Source organism: Anolis sagrei, chromosome 12 (assembly GCF_037176765.1).
Source record: "Anolis sagrei isolate rAnoSag1 chromosome 12, rAnoSag1.mat, whole genome shotgun sequence".
Classification (NCBI taxonomy): Eukaryota; Metazoa; Chordata; class Lepidosauria; order Squamata; family Dactyloidae; genus Anolis; species Anolis sagrei.
In genome coordinates, this window is record NC_090032.1 from 6090711 (window position 1) to 6107460 (window position 16750).

The window sequence follows — 16750 nt, forward strand, 5'->3', positions numbered from 1 at the left end:
GCAAGCCTAGATTGGTCATAATATGGTTCATTTGCCTTCTAGGGAAAATACAAAACAGGATTGTGCACATTAAGCAATTCATGTGAATATTCTGCAATTATTTTGCTCATGTATTTCTCCATACCATGGCCAAGTTTGTCCTCTTCCTTCCCACTCTTGATTTCTTTTTCTGTTTTGATTTGTACGAGGGTTGAGGGTTGATTTGTACGCCTTCGTTACTTGGGTTTGGATGGGAATATTTTAATATATCAAACGCAGAAATAATCCTTAGAATGTGTTCCTTAACTACCACTATTCAGTGTATTGTCGAAGGCTTTCATGGCCGGAATCACTGGGTTGTTGTAGGTCTAGAGGCATTCTCTCCTGACGTTTTGCCTGCATCTATGGCAAGCATCCTCAGAAGTAGTGAGGTCTGTTGGAACTAGGAAAAAGGGTTTATATATCTGTGTAATATATACCACTATTCACTTTTCCACATAATCACCAGGCAATTGGATACATTTCTGCCAACGATGAACAAGTTTTCTGAAGCCGTTGCAGAAGAAGTCGACACTCTGTTTCCGCAACCCATCGTGCACAGATCTTCCGATAGCCGAGCAAAGCAATGATATGACCCACACATTTTTGTGAAATACCGATCATGCTTGAAATTTTTCTTTGAGTGATATGACAATCGTCCTGAATCAGTCTGTCAACCTTTTGCTTGGTGGTTGCTGTCTCAGGACATCCAACTCTTTGTTTGTCATGCAAGTCAGATGTTCCCACCTCGACATCTTTAAACTTATTCGCCCAACGACACACAGTCCTCACACCAACACAATCACCGTAAACAACTTGCATTCTCTGATGAATCTCCTTTGGAGTGACACCTGCTGTCAAGAATTCAATGACTGCATGTTGCTTAAGTCACATTGACCAACTCCCTGCGCAGGGTTCCATACTTTGCATTTTAACAACACAACCGTTCAATGCTAAGGCTTCCCACCAAAATGGAACTGTAGAGGAGAGTCTTCTGAACAAGCCAGTACCTGCCGCATACAAGTATTACCATCTGTTGCGTTACGAAGGTGGAGGCATTACTTTTCATTCAACCCTCATAATGTTAATGTTTTTAGAGACATGGTCAGCGATTCAAATCTGGGGAACTGAGTGATTTCTTAAAATTTCTGAAATGGAAAGGTTTCATATGCTGTTTTCCTGGGGTAAATAAATACACTTTTCCTGGAGTAAATACAATAGTAAACACATGGAAGTCTTGAACATAGAAACAAGGTTCTTTGAGGTGTTGAATACAAAACTGAACAAGGCCTGTGCCAACTTTACAGTCTTTGAACTCTTAAGTAGCTTTCCAATACTTCTGGCTTAAAACATTTCTCTTTTATGGTGAAATCGGAGAGAAAAGGACAGCCTTGAGAAGTCATTTTTGGGTGTGTTCCTTTGTGTGATTGCCTAGATTCAGTGCTACAAGCAGGAAGTGCTGGTCTGTGTGTTGTGACTGGGGATTGTGTATTGCTTTGGGAATGTTACACAACAGCTTTGGCCCATTTCCACCTAGACTGCAGCAGCTATTCAAAGTGTCCACGGTGGTCAGTACAGTCAACATTTGTTTATTGAAATTGATGTATTTTCCAATTGTCCAGATGCAGAGCTAGATTTGATATTCTTTTGACAAACAGCATTGCAATGAGCAGAACTCTGCTCCTCCCCATCTATGGAGCATTCCTGCAAGCTTAAACCCTATCAAGACTTTCTGATTTTTTTGCTTGTGGACACAGGATCACAACCTCAAGGCACTATTTTTCTACTCCTTATTTGGATAGGATTGGCCTGGGAATCTACTTGGAAAAGAAGATGAGACTTGGGATTTTCCATGTACTGTTTACGTCATCTTGATCGACATTGAAACAGAAAGTAGTCGAACGGTTAGCAGTTCTTGCAGCATACCAATGAAAAGAGGGATCTCTTAATTCCCAAAAGTCCACCTTCAGGAGCCAACCCACCTCAAATGGAAAACTGACCAATTCCTAAGGAAGTCTGTATTGTTACCGAACACAGTACTGGGAATTTCTTCGCGTTGTATGGGACTCTACCAACATGTATTCATAGCGGTCATTTCTGGATGCAACCTGGAAAGCAAAATTAGATCCGAAACAGACTGCTGGTAGTCATTTCTCCATACTATTGGTGGCACCAGTGTGGCCATTGAGGGTTGGGAAATACCAAATATTGTTCTCTGGCTCGTAATGCTTCTCCACCTGCTTTAAACAGTGATAGAATGGCTCAGGCAAAGTTGAAAGGCATAGTAAAGGAAACGAGGGCTGTAAAGCCAATGGGTGAGCGAAGGGGTTGTAAAACCAATGTGTGAGTGAAGGTTATAAAGCCCATGGGTGACTGAAGGGGTTGTAAAGCCCTTGGGTGAGTGAAGGTTATAAAGCCAATGGGTGAGTGAAGGGGTTGTAAAGCCAGTGCGTGAGTGAAGGTTGTAAAGCCCATGGGTGAGTGAAGAGGTTGTAAAGCCAATGCGTGAGTGAAGGGGTTGTAAAGCCAATGCGTGAGTGAAGGAGTTGTAAAGCCAATGTGTGAGTGAAGGGGTTGTAAAGCCAATGCGTGAGTAAAGGAGTTGCAAAGCCAATGGGTGAGTGAAGGGGTTGTAAAGCCCATAGGTGAGTGAAGGTTGTAAAGCCAATGAGTGAATGAAGGGGTTGTTAAGCCAACGTGTGAGTGAAGGAGTTGTTAAGCCAACGGGTGAGCGAAGGGGTTGTAAAGCCAATGCGTGAGTGAAGGGGTTGTAAAGCGTGAGTGAAGGGGTTGCAAAGCCAATAGGTGAGTGAAGGAGCCGCAAGAGCAGTATGGAAAGGGGAGGACTGGGATAGACCAGCGACAATGACATTTTGTTTTGTGGCTGGTTAGACTGCGGAAGCAAATGTGGAGCAAGTGGAAATCTGCCTTAATCTTCATTGTGAGAGTAGTTACTTTGGGAAGAGCGCATCGTCTCTTTTGGCTGTGGAATGAGCCTTGTTATTCCAACCTCCAAAAGACAGATGTAGTGCTTGGTGGGGAAAACTTTGAGGAACCTTAAGCAGAAGTCGTGGAGTGTTGATGTTGGACTACAACTCCCAGCAGCTGAATGTTTCATCTGATGGCATGCCCTAAACCAGTGGTTCTCGACCTGGGGTCCCCAGATGTTTTTGGCCTACAACTCCCAGAAATCCCAGCCAGTTTACCAGATGTTAGGGTTTCTGGGAGTTGAAGGCCAAAAACATCTGGGGACCCCAGGCTGAGAACCACTGCCCTAAACAGAATGAAGCAGCTTTCTAACCCTTCCCTTCAACAGAATGAGTCCCATTCCATTGTCCCTAATGAGGGAAAAGACTAGATTTGATTCCAGTCCCATTTTATATGGACTGGAATTATATGCTGCTTACCACTTTGCCATTCATTGAATGGATATCTGATGGTGGAGAATCAAAATTGCAATTTGGGGCCCCTGACATACATTTATTTTTGTATTTAATGGCATAACAACCAGTATATGAGTTGGGAGTCTAATGGAATTGAACATTCAGGACTAGAAACTTGGATCTGTTGCAAGAAATTTAGCTAGATCCTGGAGCAAGCTGTTGTGAAATGGCATTGGTTTGAGCTAAGGGCATTTTAAGCTTGTTTGAAAGACTGAAGGAGGGAGAAATGTAGATGATTCTGCCATTTGCCTTGACTGGGATTGAGAACCGCTCTTGCTATGTATATATGTCTCTTGAAAAGGTCAGGACTTGAAACTTTAGCATCTCTTTCGGGTTGTTTCTCTTCCCGGAACCTTTTCTCTTGGTTCCTTGTTTCCAGGAGGGACGGGAAAGCGTGGAGGACCGTTTGGGCTCTCGCGTTCCTATTGGTTCGGCGGTGCGACCAATCAGGAGCCTCTTCCTGCTCGGAAGGGCTCCTGGCCACGCCTACTCCCTCTGTTTCTTGCGGGCGGGGCTGCGCAGGGAGGCGACCCATCCCGTCACGTGGGAACTCACTGAAACACGTGTCTGGCGCGGGAAGATGCTGTTCCTGCGGCCTTGGAGGAAGGCCTGGGTTGGGAAGAGCCGCCTCTGCAGGTCTTTCGGGGTCTGTAGTCCATTTCCTCCCCTCTTTCTCCCTTTTGGGGAACTACAACTCCCAGAATCCCCTCTAGCCATTTAGAGTCGCAATTTTGGGGAACTACAACTTCCAGAATCCCCTCTAGCCATTTAAAGTTGCTATTTTAGAGGACTACAACTCCCAGAACCCCCTACAGGCATTTAGGGTTGCTATTTTGGGGAATTAAAACTCCCAGAATCCCCTCTAGCCATTTAGAGTTGCTATTTTGGAGGACTACAACTCCCAGAACCCCCTCCAGCCATTTAGGGAATTACAACTCCCAGAATCCCCTCTAGACATTTAGAGTGCTATTTTGGGGAACTACAACTCCCAAAATCCTTTCCAACCATTTAAAGTTGCTATTTTGGAGGACTACGTATCCCAGAATCCCCTCCAGCCATATAGAGTTGCAATTTTGGGGAACTACAACTTCCAGAATCCTTTCCAGCTATTTAGAGTTGCTATTTTGAAGGACTGCGACTCCCAGAATCCCCTCTAGTCATCTGAAGACATTGCATTAGGGGACTTCACAGCACTTCCCAGGCCAAGGGAGCTGTAGTCCTTTCAAAGGCAGCTTTGGCTGCGAAACACTTCTCACGAAAGGCCACTGATACCTTTTTTGAGGGGGATTCTGGGTGTTGTAGTCTCCTCCAAAGGTAACATCCCACCTTTTTTCTGTCTCTCTATGGGCCCTCCCAGACAGGCCCTATATCCCAGGATCAGATTATCTGGCAGTGTGGACTGATATAATCCAGTTTAAGTCAGATACTGGGATATAGGACTTGGACTTGAACATGGGATGTAGGGTGTGTCTGGTAGGACCTTTTGGCATTATGTCTCCCTGGAGTGCTCCTGTATTTTATTTCTGAATTCAGTTTGATATGTTGCAGGGTAGAGCTTCCAGAGCATGGGACTGTCACTCCCATCATCCCCTGGAAGAGGTAATCCAAATTAATGCAAAGTATTTATTCAGTTCTGCCCATGCACATTGCACTTTCAAGCCCATGCGCAGTGGGCTCCATCATTGTGTTCTACCAATCTATATTGACATTCTCTAGCGCAGGCATGGGCAAACTTCAGCCCTCCAGGTGTTTTGGACTTCAACTCCCACAATTCCTAACAGCCTACCAAATAATGAGTGCAGATCCCAGTAAGGTGGCCTTTTGCAACTGGCAGATGGTAATTTTGTCAGTACCGATTGTGTTTAAGTGCAGGCCAAGGTCTTTAGGCACTGCACCCAGCGTGCCAATCACCACGGGAACCCCCTTGACTGGCTTGTGCCAGAGTCTGGAAGCACTGGTTTGTTGTAGGTTTTTTTCGGGCTATATGGCCATGTTCTAGAGGCATTCTCTCCTGACGTTTCGTCTGCATCTATGGCAAGCATCCTCACAACCTCTGAGAATGCTTGCCATAGATGCAGGTGAAATGTTCAGGAGAGAATGCCTCTAGAATATGGCCATATAGCCCGAAAAAACCTACAACAAACCAGCTTTTCCAGTTGTGTTTAAGTGCAGGCCAAGGTCTTTAGGCACTGCAACCACCGGGATTGTGGCGCAGCTGGCTGAGTGTCAGCTGCATTAAGATCACTCTGACCAAAAGGTCATGAGTTCAAAGCCAGCCCGGGTTGGAGTGGGTTTCCAACCAAATGTGTGTAGCCTGTTGTCGACCTTTGCAACCCGAAAGACAGTTGCATCTGTCAAGGAGGAAAATTAGGTACCACCTTAAAAAGTGCGGGGAGGCTAAATTAACTGATTTATGAGGCCATAAAGAAGACTCCAGCAAAGCATTCCAGCGGGGAAACATGCGGGGAATGCGGAAGTGCTTCGTCAGTGTCACAGATGGACGATGAAAGTGACAGCTCCCCTGGTGGCCAGAAAAAGTTAAAGAGCCTCTGTGTATGTCTGTATATGTTTGTATGTCAAAAATTGGCATTGAATGTTTGCCATATATGTGTACACTGTAATCCGCCCTGAGTCCCCTGCGGAGTGAGAAGGGTGGAATATAAATGCTGCAAATAAATAAATAAAACCAGTGTGCCGATCACCACTGGGACCATCTTGACTGGCTTGTGCCAGAGTCTTTGCAGTTCGATCTTTAAATCCTCGTATTGTGTCAGCTTTTTGAGTTGTTTTTAAGTGCAGGCCAAGGTCTTTAGGCACTGCACCCAGTGTGCCGATCACCACTGCGACCACCTTGGCTGGCTTGTGCCAGAGCCTTTGCAATTCGTTCTTTAAATCCACGTATATTGTTAGCTTTTTGAGTTGTTTTTAAGTGCAGGCTAAGGTCTTGCGGCATTGCACCCAGTGTGCCGATTACCACTGGCACACCCCCAGAGTCTTTGTAGTTCAGTCTTTAAATCCTATCATGTCAGCTTTTCCAGTTGTTTTTAAGTGCAAGCCAAGGTCTTGAGGCACTGCACCCAGTGTGCTGATCACCACTGGCACCCCCCAGAATCTTTGCAGTTCGATCTTTAAATCTTTGTATCGTGTCATCTTTACCAGTTGTTTTTTGCAGTTCGATCTTTAAATCCTCATATTGTTTCAGCTTTTCGAGTTGTTTTTAAGTGCAGGCCAAGGTCTTTATGCACTGCACCCAGTGTGCCGATCACCACTGGCACCCCCCAGAGTCTTTGCAGTTCGATCTTTAAATCCTCATATTGTGACAGCTTTTTGAGTTGTTTTTAAGTGCAAGCCAAGGTCTTTAGGCACCGCACCCAGTGTGCCGACCACCACTGGCACCCCCCAGAGTCTTTGCAGTTTTATCTTTAAATCCTTGTATCGTGTCAGCTTTTCGAGTTGTTTTTAAGTGCAGGCCAAGGTCTTGAGACACTGCACCCAGTGTGCCAATTATTATCTGGTTCAACAGTGAGCCATTTCCAGAATGTATATCGTGAATACAAATGCAGACTTTCTAGAAGTGTACAAGAGATTTCAACTTCAAGGTTTTGCTCCAAGGCTTTTGCCTCCTGCTATCTTTCTCTTTTCCTAAAAAATAAAATATTTGTGCCCTTCTCCTTTGTCTCCCAGGCACGGGCTCTTCCTGCCCACGTCGCTGAGCGCCTGGCGTTTTACGAACAGCTCCAAGCTGCTGCGGAGGAGCGCCGTGTGGAGCGGGCCCTGAAAGAGCAACGGCCGATCCGAATTTCCCTCGCGGGTGGCGAAACGTTCGAAGGAGAGGCCTGGAGGACCACGCCATCTCAGGTGGCCTTGAGCATCAGGTGGCTTTTCCATTACCTTTACTGTGGATGCAAGAGATCCCTGCAACCGTGGCAAAAGGGTCCGAAACTCATAACTGTCCGGTTCTTGCAGCCAGAGCCGGGCTACGGAGGTTGTGGCAGCCAGGGTGAATGGGGCGCTCTATGACCTGGACCGCCCCCTTGAAGAAGACGCCAGCTTGGAATTTGTGGACTTCGATGCCCGGGATGGACAAGCAGTGAGTACCCTATGGACTTGGGCTGGATTGGTGTTGTTTATAATATGGTCGTGTTTTACTTCGGGGTTGTGCCGTTCGACCTTACGATTGTCCCCAATTCCCGTTCCCAGCTCTTCTGGCATTCCAGCGCCCACATCCTTGGGGACGCCGCTGAGCGATTCTATGGGGCCCTCCTGTGTCACGGGCCCAGCACTGAACACGGCTTCTTCTATGACATGTACATGGATGGGGAAAGGTAAGCTTGAAAGCATGGGCATATGGGGCAGTTAGGAACACCTCTCCCTATAGAATCCTGCCTTCAGATCTGTGGAAGGGAACCCTCCTTGATCACCCACCAGTGGAAAAAAAACACACTGGAAATATTTATTATTGCTATAATAATAATAATAATTATTATTATTTAATAAATAATATTTATAATATTATATTTGTAATAATAAATACATAAATAAATTATTTTGTTGTTCATTCGTTCAGTCGTCTCGGACTCTTCGTGACCTCATGGACCAACCCACGGCAGCGCTCCCTGTCGGCCGTCACCACCCCCAGCTCCTTCAAGGTCAGTCCAGTCACTTTGAGGATGCCATCCATCCATCTTGCCCTTGGTCGGCCCCTCTTCCTTTTACCTTCCACTTTCCCCAGCATTATTATTATTGTTGATTAATTAACAATAATAAACCAGCATATATATTTAATTAATAAATAAATAGTATTTATAATAATATATTCATAATAATAAATACATAAATAAGTAATATTATTTAATTAATAAATAAGAATTTCAAAACCAGCATATATATTTATTGAATAAATAAATAATATTTATAATATTATATTCATAAAAATAAATAATCAAACCAGCACACACACACATATATTTATATAATATTTCTAATATTATCATAATAATAAATACCTAAATAAATATTATTTAATTAATAAATAATAATTCAAAAACCAGCATGTATATTTATTTAATAAATAAATAAATAAATAATATTTTTAATATTATATATACTCATAAAACTAATACACAAATAAATAATATTATATAATAAATAAATAATAATTGAAAAACCAGCATGTATATTTATTTAATAAATAAATAAATAATATTTCTAATATACTCATAAAAATAATACACAAATAAATAATACTATTTAATAAATAAATAAATAATATTTCTAATATATTTATAATCATAAATGCATAAATAAATAATATTATTTAATAAATAAATAATAAAAACACCAGCATATAAATTTATTAAATAAATAAATAAATATTTATAATATATTTATAATCATAAATGCATAAATAAATAATATTATTGAATAAATAAATAATAGAAAATCCAGCATATGTATTTATTTATTTATGAAGTAAATAAATATTTATAATATTATATTCATAATGATAAATACATAAATAAATAATATTATTTAATAAAAATAATAATAAATAAATCATATAAATCTAGCATATATATTAATTAGCTGGCCCAAGAAAGGCTCCCCCCAGGCAGGAAGCAGCCAGGCTTTGCAGCTGCAAGGCTGTATGAAACATGGCCATACAGCCCGGAAAACTCACAGCAACCTATAGTTATGTTTATTCATACCCTGCTTTGTATCTCCCCCATATGTGGGTGTAGAGCCTTGTTCACAGTGGAATGGCCTCCCTACAGAGTCTGGTTGGATGATAGTGGGCGCATCTACGCTGCAGAATTAATGCAGTTTTGAACTCCTTGAGTCTCTTTGAGTCAATGCTGCAAAGTCCTGGGAGTTGACAATTTTAATTAGTTTCCAGATGTGTTTTGAAATTGCTTTCCATCCCATTGCACGTCAGTACTTGTGTTTCCATGTGTATTTTCATTTTGTATTTGTATTTTGGGACCAAGGCAAAAAAATCGTGAGTTGTATCCCATAGCATTCCTTCTGTCCACAAGATGTCACTGCTAGTTAAGCAAAGAAAGATTGGGTTGTTGTGAGATTTCTAGGTTGTGTGGCCGTCTCCCAGAAGCATTCTCCCCTGACATTTCGCCTGCATCTGTGGCAGGCATCCTCTGAGGTTGTGAGGTCTGTTGGAAACTAGGCAAGCCTAAAATATCATTTAAAAATTTAAATTAAATATTGTATAAAATTAAATATTAAAATATTTTAACTTTTTAAAAATATTTAATATTATTTAAATATTGAATTCCTTATTATGTAAAATTAAACATGTATCAAGTATTGATTTAAGTATTAACATATTATTTAAACTAATTCAAATATTTAAATATTACAAAATGTTAAAATTAAATATTATTTTAAGATTAAATATTAAATATTATTTGGGTTGCTGTTAGTTTTCTGGGCTGTCTGGCCATGTTCCAGAAGCACTCTCTCCTGACGTTTCACCCACATCTATGGCAGGCATCCTCAGAGTTTGTGAGGTTTCCAGGTCTGAAAATTCACAGCAACGCATTATTATTATTATTATTATTATTATTATTGGGTTGCTGTGAGTTTTCTGGGCTGTCTGGCCATGTTCCAGAAGCACTCTCTCCTGAGTCTAAAATATCATTTTAAAATGTAAATTAAATATTTTTAAAAAAATAAAAAAATAAATGCAATAAGGATACATTTGATAGTTTGCTGGAAGTCTCAGTCTGACTCAAAGTACAAAATTTTGGCGGCACATCACCAAAAAAAATGAGTTTGCATTTTCAACATAAAGGAGGAAACCATGAAAATAAACAAAATCTGGCTCTCAGTATTTGAAAAAACTCTAAAATCAGAACAGTAAACAAAGAGCAACACTAAAAAAAAATCAGGGGAATTCCAGACAGGAAAAAGTCAAGACTAGCTAACATCTTCCAACAATCGATTTCTTCAGGCAGCAACCAGCCAGGCTTTGAAGCTGCAAGGCAATTCAGTACTCATCAAGGTGGCCAATGGCAACATTCACACTTGCCTCCAACAGACAAGAGTTCTTTCTCCGACCCTGGACATTATTCAAGATATATAAACCCCACTTGCTTAGTTTCCAACAGACCTCACTACCTCTGAGGATGCTTGCCATAGATGCAGGCAAAACGTCAGGAGAGAATGCCTCTAGACCATGGCCATATAGCCCGAAAAAATCTACAACCACCCAATATTTTAGCATTTGCCATATTAAATATTTTGAAAAAATAAAATATTTTAATATTTAATTGTAAATAATATTTAATTTAAATTTTTAAATGATATTTTAGACTTGCCTCGTTTCCAACAAACCTCACAACCTCAAGGGATACCTGTCATAGATGCAGGCGAAATGTCAGGAGAGAATGCTTCTGGAACATGGACATGCAGCCCAGAAAATTCACAGCAACCCACGAAAGCCTTCGACAATACTTTTCTCATTGTTTTTCAGGACTGTCTCCGGCAAAGATTTACCAGCTTTGCAGGAAATCTGCGAAGACATCATCGAAGCGCAAAGTCCCTTTGAGAGGCTGGAGGTCTCCCGGGAGGATTTATTACGGCTCTTTAAGGTGCGGAGGAGCGTTCTCTCCCTTGGGATTGGCTGGACTACAATGCCTATCATCCCCTTGACTGGGGGGATGATAGGCATTGTAGTCCTGGGGCTTGGCTGGGGCTGATGGGGGGTTGTAGTCCAATATATCTGTAGGATGTCATGTTGAATTATAAGCATTTAAAATACCTGGCAACTCGTCGTCCAGCAAGCCAGCTGGAGGAGGAAGATGCACTGCATCCTGTCAGATCCCCAAAATCTGGAGGAAAGCAAGAGTCATCGCCATCTTGAAGCCAGGCAAAGACCGTAATGACCCAAAAAGCTATGGACCAATCTCCCTGCTGTGCCACCTTTACAAAGTTCTGGAGAGACTTATTTTGCATAGAATTACGGAAAAAATAGACCCCTGTCTGATTCCACAGCAAGCTGGCTTCAGGAAAGGCAAAAGCTGCACATTGCAAGTGCTGAACCTGACTCAGCCCATAGAAGATGGCTTTGAAAGGCAGCAGATCACAGGAGCTGTCTTGATAGACCTGTCAGCAGCCTATGATACTGTGAACCACTGCCTCCTCCTGAGAAAGATGTATAATATCACAAAGGACGACCACCTCACCCGCCTCATAGGAAACCTGCTACAAAACAGGAGCTTTTTTGTTGAGTTCCAGGCCAGAGAAGCAGATGGCGGAAACAGAAGAACGGCCTGCCTCAGGGGAGCGTGCTTGCTCCATCCATGTTTAACATCTACACAAATGACCAGCCACGGCCAGAAGGGACAGAGAGCTTCATCTATGCTGATGATCATGTCATCACCACCCAAGCAGGGAGCTTTGAGATGGTTGAACAGAAGCTCTCTGAAGCTTTAGGTGCTCTTACTGCCTCTTACAGGGAAAACCAGCTGATCCCTAATGTTTAACATCTACACAAATGATCAGCCACTGCCAGAAGGAACAAAGAGTTTTATCTATGCTGACGATCGTGCCATCACCACTCAAGCAAGGAGCTTTGAAATGATTGAACAGAAGCTCTCTGAAGTTTGATGTGCTCTGACTACCTATTACTGGGAAAACTAGCTGATTCCTAATGTTTAACACTGACACAAATGACCAGCCACTGCCAGAAGGGATAGAGACTTCCATCTACGCTGACGATCGTGCCATCACTGCTCAAGCAGGGAGCTTTGAGATGGTTGAACAGAAGCTCTCCAAAGCTTTAGGCGCTCTAACGGCCTATTACAGGGAAAACCAGCTGATTCTTAATCCATCTAAAACACAGACATGCGCCTTTCACCTTGAGAACAGACAAGCATCCCGAGCTCTGAGGATTATTACCTGGGAAGGAATCCCACTGGAGCATTGCAGCGCACCCAAATCCCTGGGAGTCGCTCTGGACCGTTCTCTGACCTACGAGAAGCACTGCCTGAACATCAAGCAAAAAGTGGGCGCTAGAAACAATATCATACGAAAGCTGACTGGCACAACCTGGGGATCACAACCAGATACAGTGAAGACATCTGCCCTTCCGCTATGCTACTCTTCTGCTGAGTATGCATGCCCAGTGTGAAACACATCTCACCACACTAAAACAGTGGATGTGGCTCTTAATGAGACATGCCGCATTATCACGGGGTGTCTGTGCCCTACACCACTGGAGAAATTACACTGCTTAGCCGGTATTGGACCACCTGACATCCGCCAGGAAGTAGCAGCCAATAGTGAAAGGACCAAGACAGAGACATCTCCAGCTCATCCCCTGTTTGGGTATCAGCCAGCACGTCAACGACTTAAATCAAGAAATAGCTTTCTAAGATCTACAGACACTCGCTGGAACACCTCAGCAAGCGAGAGTCCAAAAGTGGCAGGCTCAAACCCATTGATACCAAATGAGAGACTCGCAGAAGACTGGACGACTTGGAAGGTGCGGAACAGACTGCGCTCTGGCACCACAAGAAGCAGAGCCAATCTTAAGAAATGGGGCCACAAAGTGGAATCCTCGACATGCGAGTACGGAGAAGAGCAAACCACTGACCACCTGCTGCAATGCAACCTGAGCCCTGCCACATGCACAATGGAGGACCTTCTTGCGGCAATGCCAGAGGCACTCCAAGTGGCCAGATACTGGTCAAAGGACATCTAATCAACTACCAAGCTTGCAAACTTTGTGTTTTGTTTGTTTGTTTGTTTAAAAATGCAATACAACTGTCTGGTTGCTCCTGACATGATAAATAAATAAATTATTATTGCTGTGTTTCCTTCCCTCCCGGACTCTCCGAAATGGGCAGCAAGGTCTGTTATTATGATTTTTCTGGCATCCGTGGCTCATGCAGGATGTGGTCGGGGCCACGCGTTTGCGATTCATTCCCAAATCCTCCACCTTGAGAGGCAGTCTACCTCAAATACTTCCCTTGTTTACGTTGTGGGTTTCCTTTTGGAGTCATTTCCAGCCTTTTGCGGGAATGGCGGCGGCATTAAACGACATTGAAATTAGCACCGGCAGATAAGATCAGTGTTAGAAGACCAAAATAGCAACATCATTACGCTTAAATTGCTTTTTAACTCGGTGGTGTCCTAGACCCGTCATTTGTTTAATTGGTTTTTAACAACACAATTGTGTTATGTTTCTAAAAATATAAATCTCGCCATTGTGTCGCCTTCATTGCTGAGCGACAGCAACCAAAAGGCAGAAATATTTTAGGATTCCTCTTTAGTTAGACTTCTTCAGTGGAGGTTTGCCATAGATTTCCTCTTAGGCTGAGAGAGTGTGACTTGCTCAAGGTCACATAAGAGAGTTGCATAGCCGAGCAAACCCTGGTCTTCCCAGTCCTAGCCGAATTCTTAATAATAATAATAATAATAATAATAATAATAATAATAATGTATTGTCGAAGGCTTTCATGGCCGGAATCACTGGGCTGTTGTAGGTTTTTCCGGGCTATATGGCCATGTTCTGGAGGCAATTTTTCTCCTGACGTTTCGCCTGCATCTATGGCAAGAGGTAGTGAGGTCTGTTGGAAGTAGGACAAATGGGTTTATATATCTGTGGAGTGACCAGGGTAATGTTTCAAAAATTACAACAGCAAAACAACAGAGAGGAAACAATCAGTAACATCAATTCACTCTCAACAAGAGATTCCCCCCAGGCGCTTCCAGGCCATTGAATGCAAATCAAGGTGATCAGCTGAAACATTACCCTGGTCATTCCACAGATATGTAAACCCAATTTTCCTACTTCCAACAGACCTCACTACCTCTGAGGATGCTTGCCATAGATGCAGGCGAAACGTCAGGAGAAAAATTGCCTCCAGAACATGGCCATATAGCCCGGAAAAACCTACAACAACCCAATAATAATAATAATAAACCAGGAAATAATTATAATTATAATAATCAACCAGTCAAGGTGGTCCCAATGGTGATCGGCACACTGGGTGCAGTGCCTAAAGACCTTGGCCTGCACTTAAACACAATCGGCGCTGACAAAATTACAATCTGCCAGCCGCAAAAGACCGCCTTACTGGGATCTGTGTTAATAATAATAATCATCATCATCATCATCATTCGCCGATACATCACACAGTCCTAGACTCTTGGGAAGTGTCCGACATGTGATCCAATTCAACAGCCAGTAGAGTGATCTTGTTTGCTGTGGACTCATCTTGTTGTGTTTCTAATAATAATAATAATAATAATAATAATAATAATAATAATTACATCACTCAGTCCTAGACACTTGGGAAGTGTCTGACGTGTGATCCAATTCAGCAGCCAGCAGAGTGTCTGCTGTGGACTCATCTTGTTATGTTTCAAATAATAATAATAATAATAATAATAATAATAATAATATGATCTCAGCCAGAATTTGGAAACAATAAACATCAACAAAATCACGATTTGTCAACTGCAAAAGGCCACCTTACTCTGGCACAAGCCAATCAAAGGGGTCCCATTGGTGATTGGCACACTGAGTGCAGTGCCTAACAACCTTGGCCTGCACTTAAAAACAATCAGCATTGCCAATATCACTATCTGCCTGCTGCAGAAGGCCACTTTACTCTGATCTGCACCCATCATTCGAAAAGTGTTCGACTTTTGTGATACGAATTCCAGCATATAGATCACGTTTTGTGTCAGTAAAATAATGGTGATAATAAATCACACAGTCCTAGACAACTTGGGAAGTGTTTGACTTGTGATTTTGTGATACGAAATCCAGCATATAGATCCAGTTTGCTGTGACATACTGTGCTTTTGTGTCAATAATAATGATAATATATTTAAGCATTTGGGAAGTGTTCGACTTGTGATTTTGTGGTATGAAATCCAGCATATAGATCTCGTTTTTGTGTCAGTATAATACAATAATATGAGAGTTGAATGAAAAGTAATGCCTCCACCTTTGTAACTCCTCAACAGATGGCACTCCTGGTATGCGGCAGGTACTGGCTTGTTCAGTAGACTCTCCTCTACAGTTTCATTTTGGCCGGAAGCTTTAGCATTGAACGGTTGTGGTGTTAAAGTGCGAAATATGGAACCCTTCTCAGACAGTCAGTCAATGCGACTTAAGCAATGTGCAGTCATTGAATTCTTGACAGCAGAAGGTGTCACCTCAACATCTTTAAACTTTCTCGCTCAATGACGCACAGTCCTCACATCAACACAATGACCATAAACAGCTTGCATCCTCTGATGAATCTCCTTTGGGGTGACACCTTCTGCTGTCAAGAATTCAAGCACTGCACGTTGCTTAAGTCGCATTGACCGACTGTCTGCGCAGGGTTCCATACTTTGCACTGTAACAACTCAACCATTCAATGCTAAGGCTTCCCACCAAAATGGAACTGTAGAGGAGAGTCTACTGAACAAGCCAGTAACTGCCACATACTTTGCTTAAGTTGCATCGACAGACCATCTGCGCAGGGTTCCGTACTTCTCACTTTAACAACACAACCATTCAATGCTACTGCTTCCCACCAAAATGGAATTGTGGAGGAGAGTCTACTGAACAAGCCAATATCTACCACATATCAGTTCCGCCATCTGTTGAGGAGTTATGAAGGTGGAGGCATTACTTTTCATTCAACCCTCATAATAATAATAATAACTTTTTTTCCATGTCAGGAGTGACTTGAGAAACCTCAAGTTGCTTCTGGTGTGAGAGAATGGGCCGTCTGCAAGGATGTTGCCCGGGGGACGTTGCCCAGATGTTTTGATGTTTCACCATCCTTGTGGGAGGCTTCTCTCATGTCTTTGCATGGGGAGCTGGAGCTGACAGAGGGAGCTCATCCGCGCTCTCCCTGGATTCGAACCTCCAACCTTTCTCTGTGTCTCTTTGTAGCACAACAGATTCAAACTCCGGATCATCAGCGAGAAGGTGAGGTCTCCGACGGCTACCATTTACAGGTGAGGATGGTGCGGGGATCTCCTAGATCTCTTCCTTCTGAAACTCGATCCACTTTTCTACCCCGAGTTTAGATATTGTGAATAAGCAGGCCATTGTTTAGTAGGCCCTTTGAGGTCACCTATGTGTTGTTATTGTTGTTGTCTTCAGGTGCGGGACCTTAATTGACCTCTGCCGCGGGCCTCACGTCCGGCACACCGGGGAGATCCGAGCCCTGAAGCTCCTCAAGGTGAGTGCTTTGTTAGCACCTTCCAACAAAGGATTCCCCCAATCAGGAAGCAGCCAGACTATAAAGCTGCAAGCCCTT

The 16750-nt window shown here is 42.8% G+C and overlaps 1 protein-coding gene across 1 annotated transcript in view; it reads left to right on the forward strand.

The window, feature by feature from the left end:
• Window positions 1-3963: 3963 nt before the first annotated feature.
• TARS2 (threonyl-tRNA synthetase 2, mitochondrial) overlaps window positions 3964-16750 on the forward strand; it is a 36180-nt gene continuing 23393 nt past the window's right edge. Inside the window, exons 1-7 of the mRNA XM_060758019.2 lie at window positions 3964-4107; window positions 7146-7336; window positions 7428-7551; window positions 7662-7786; window positions 10951-11068; window positions 16381-16445; window positions 16594-16672. Coding sequence (XP_060614002.2) covers window positions 4042-4107; window positions 7146-7336; window positions 7428-7551; window positions 7662-7786; window positions 10951-11068; window positions 16381-16445; window positions 16594-16672 — 768 coding nt within the window. The 5' untranslated portion in view covers window positions 3964-4041. The remainder of the gene's footprint in view (window positions 4108-7145; window positions 7337-7427; window positions 7552-7661; window positions 7787-10950; window positions 11069-16380; window positions 16446-16593; window positions 16673-16750) is intronic.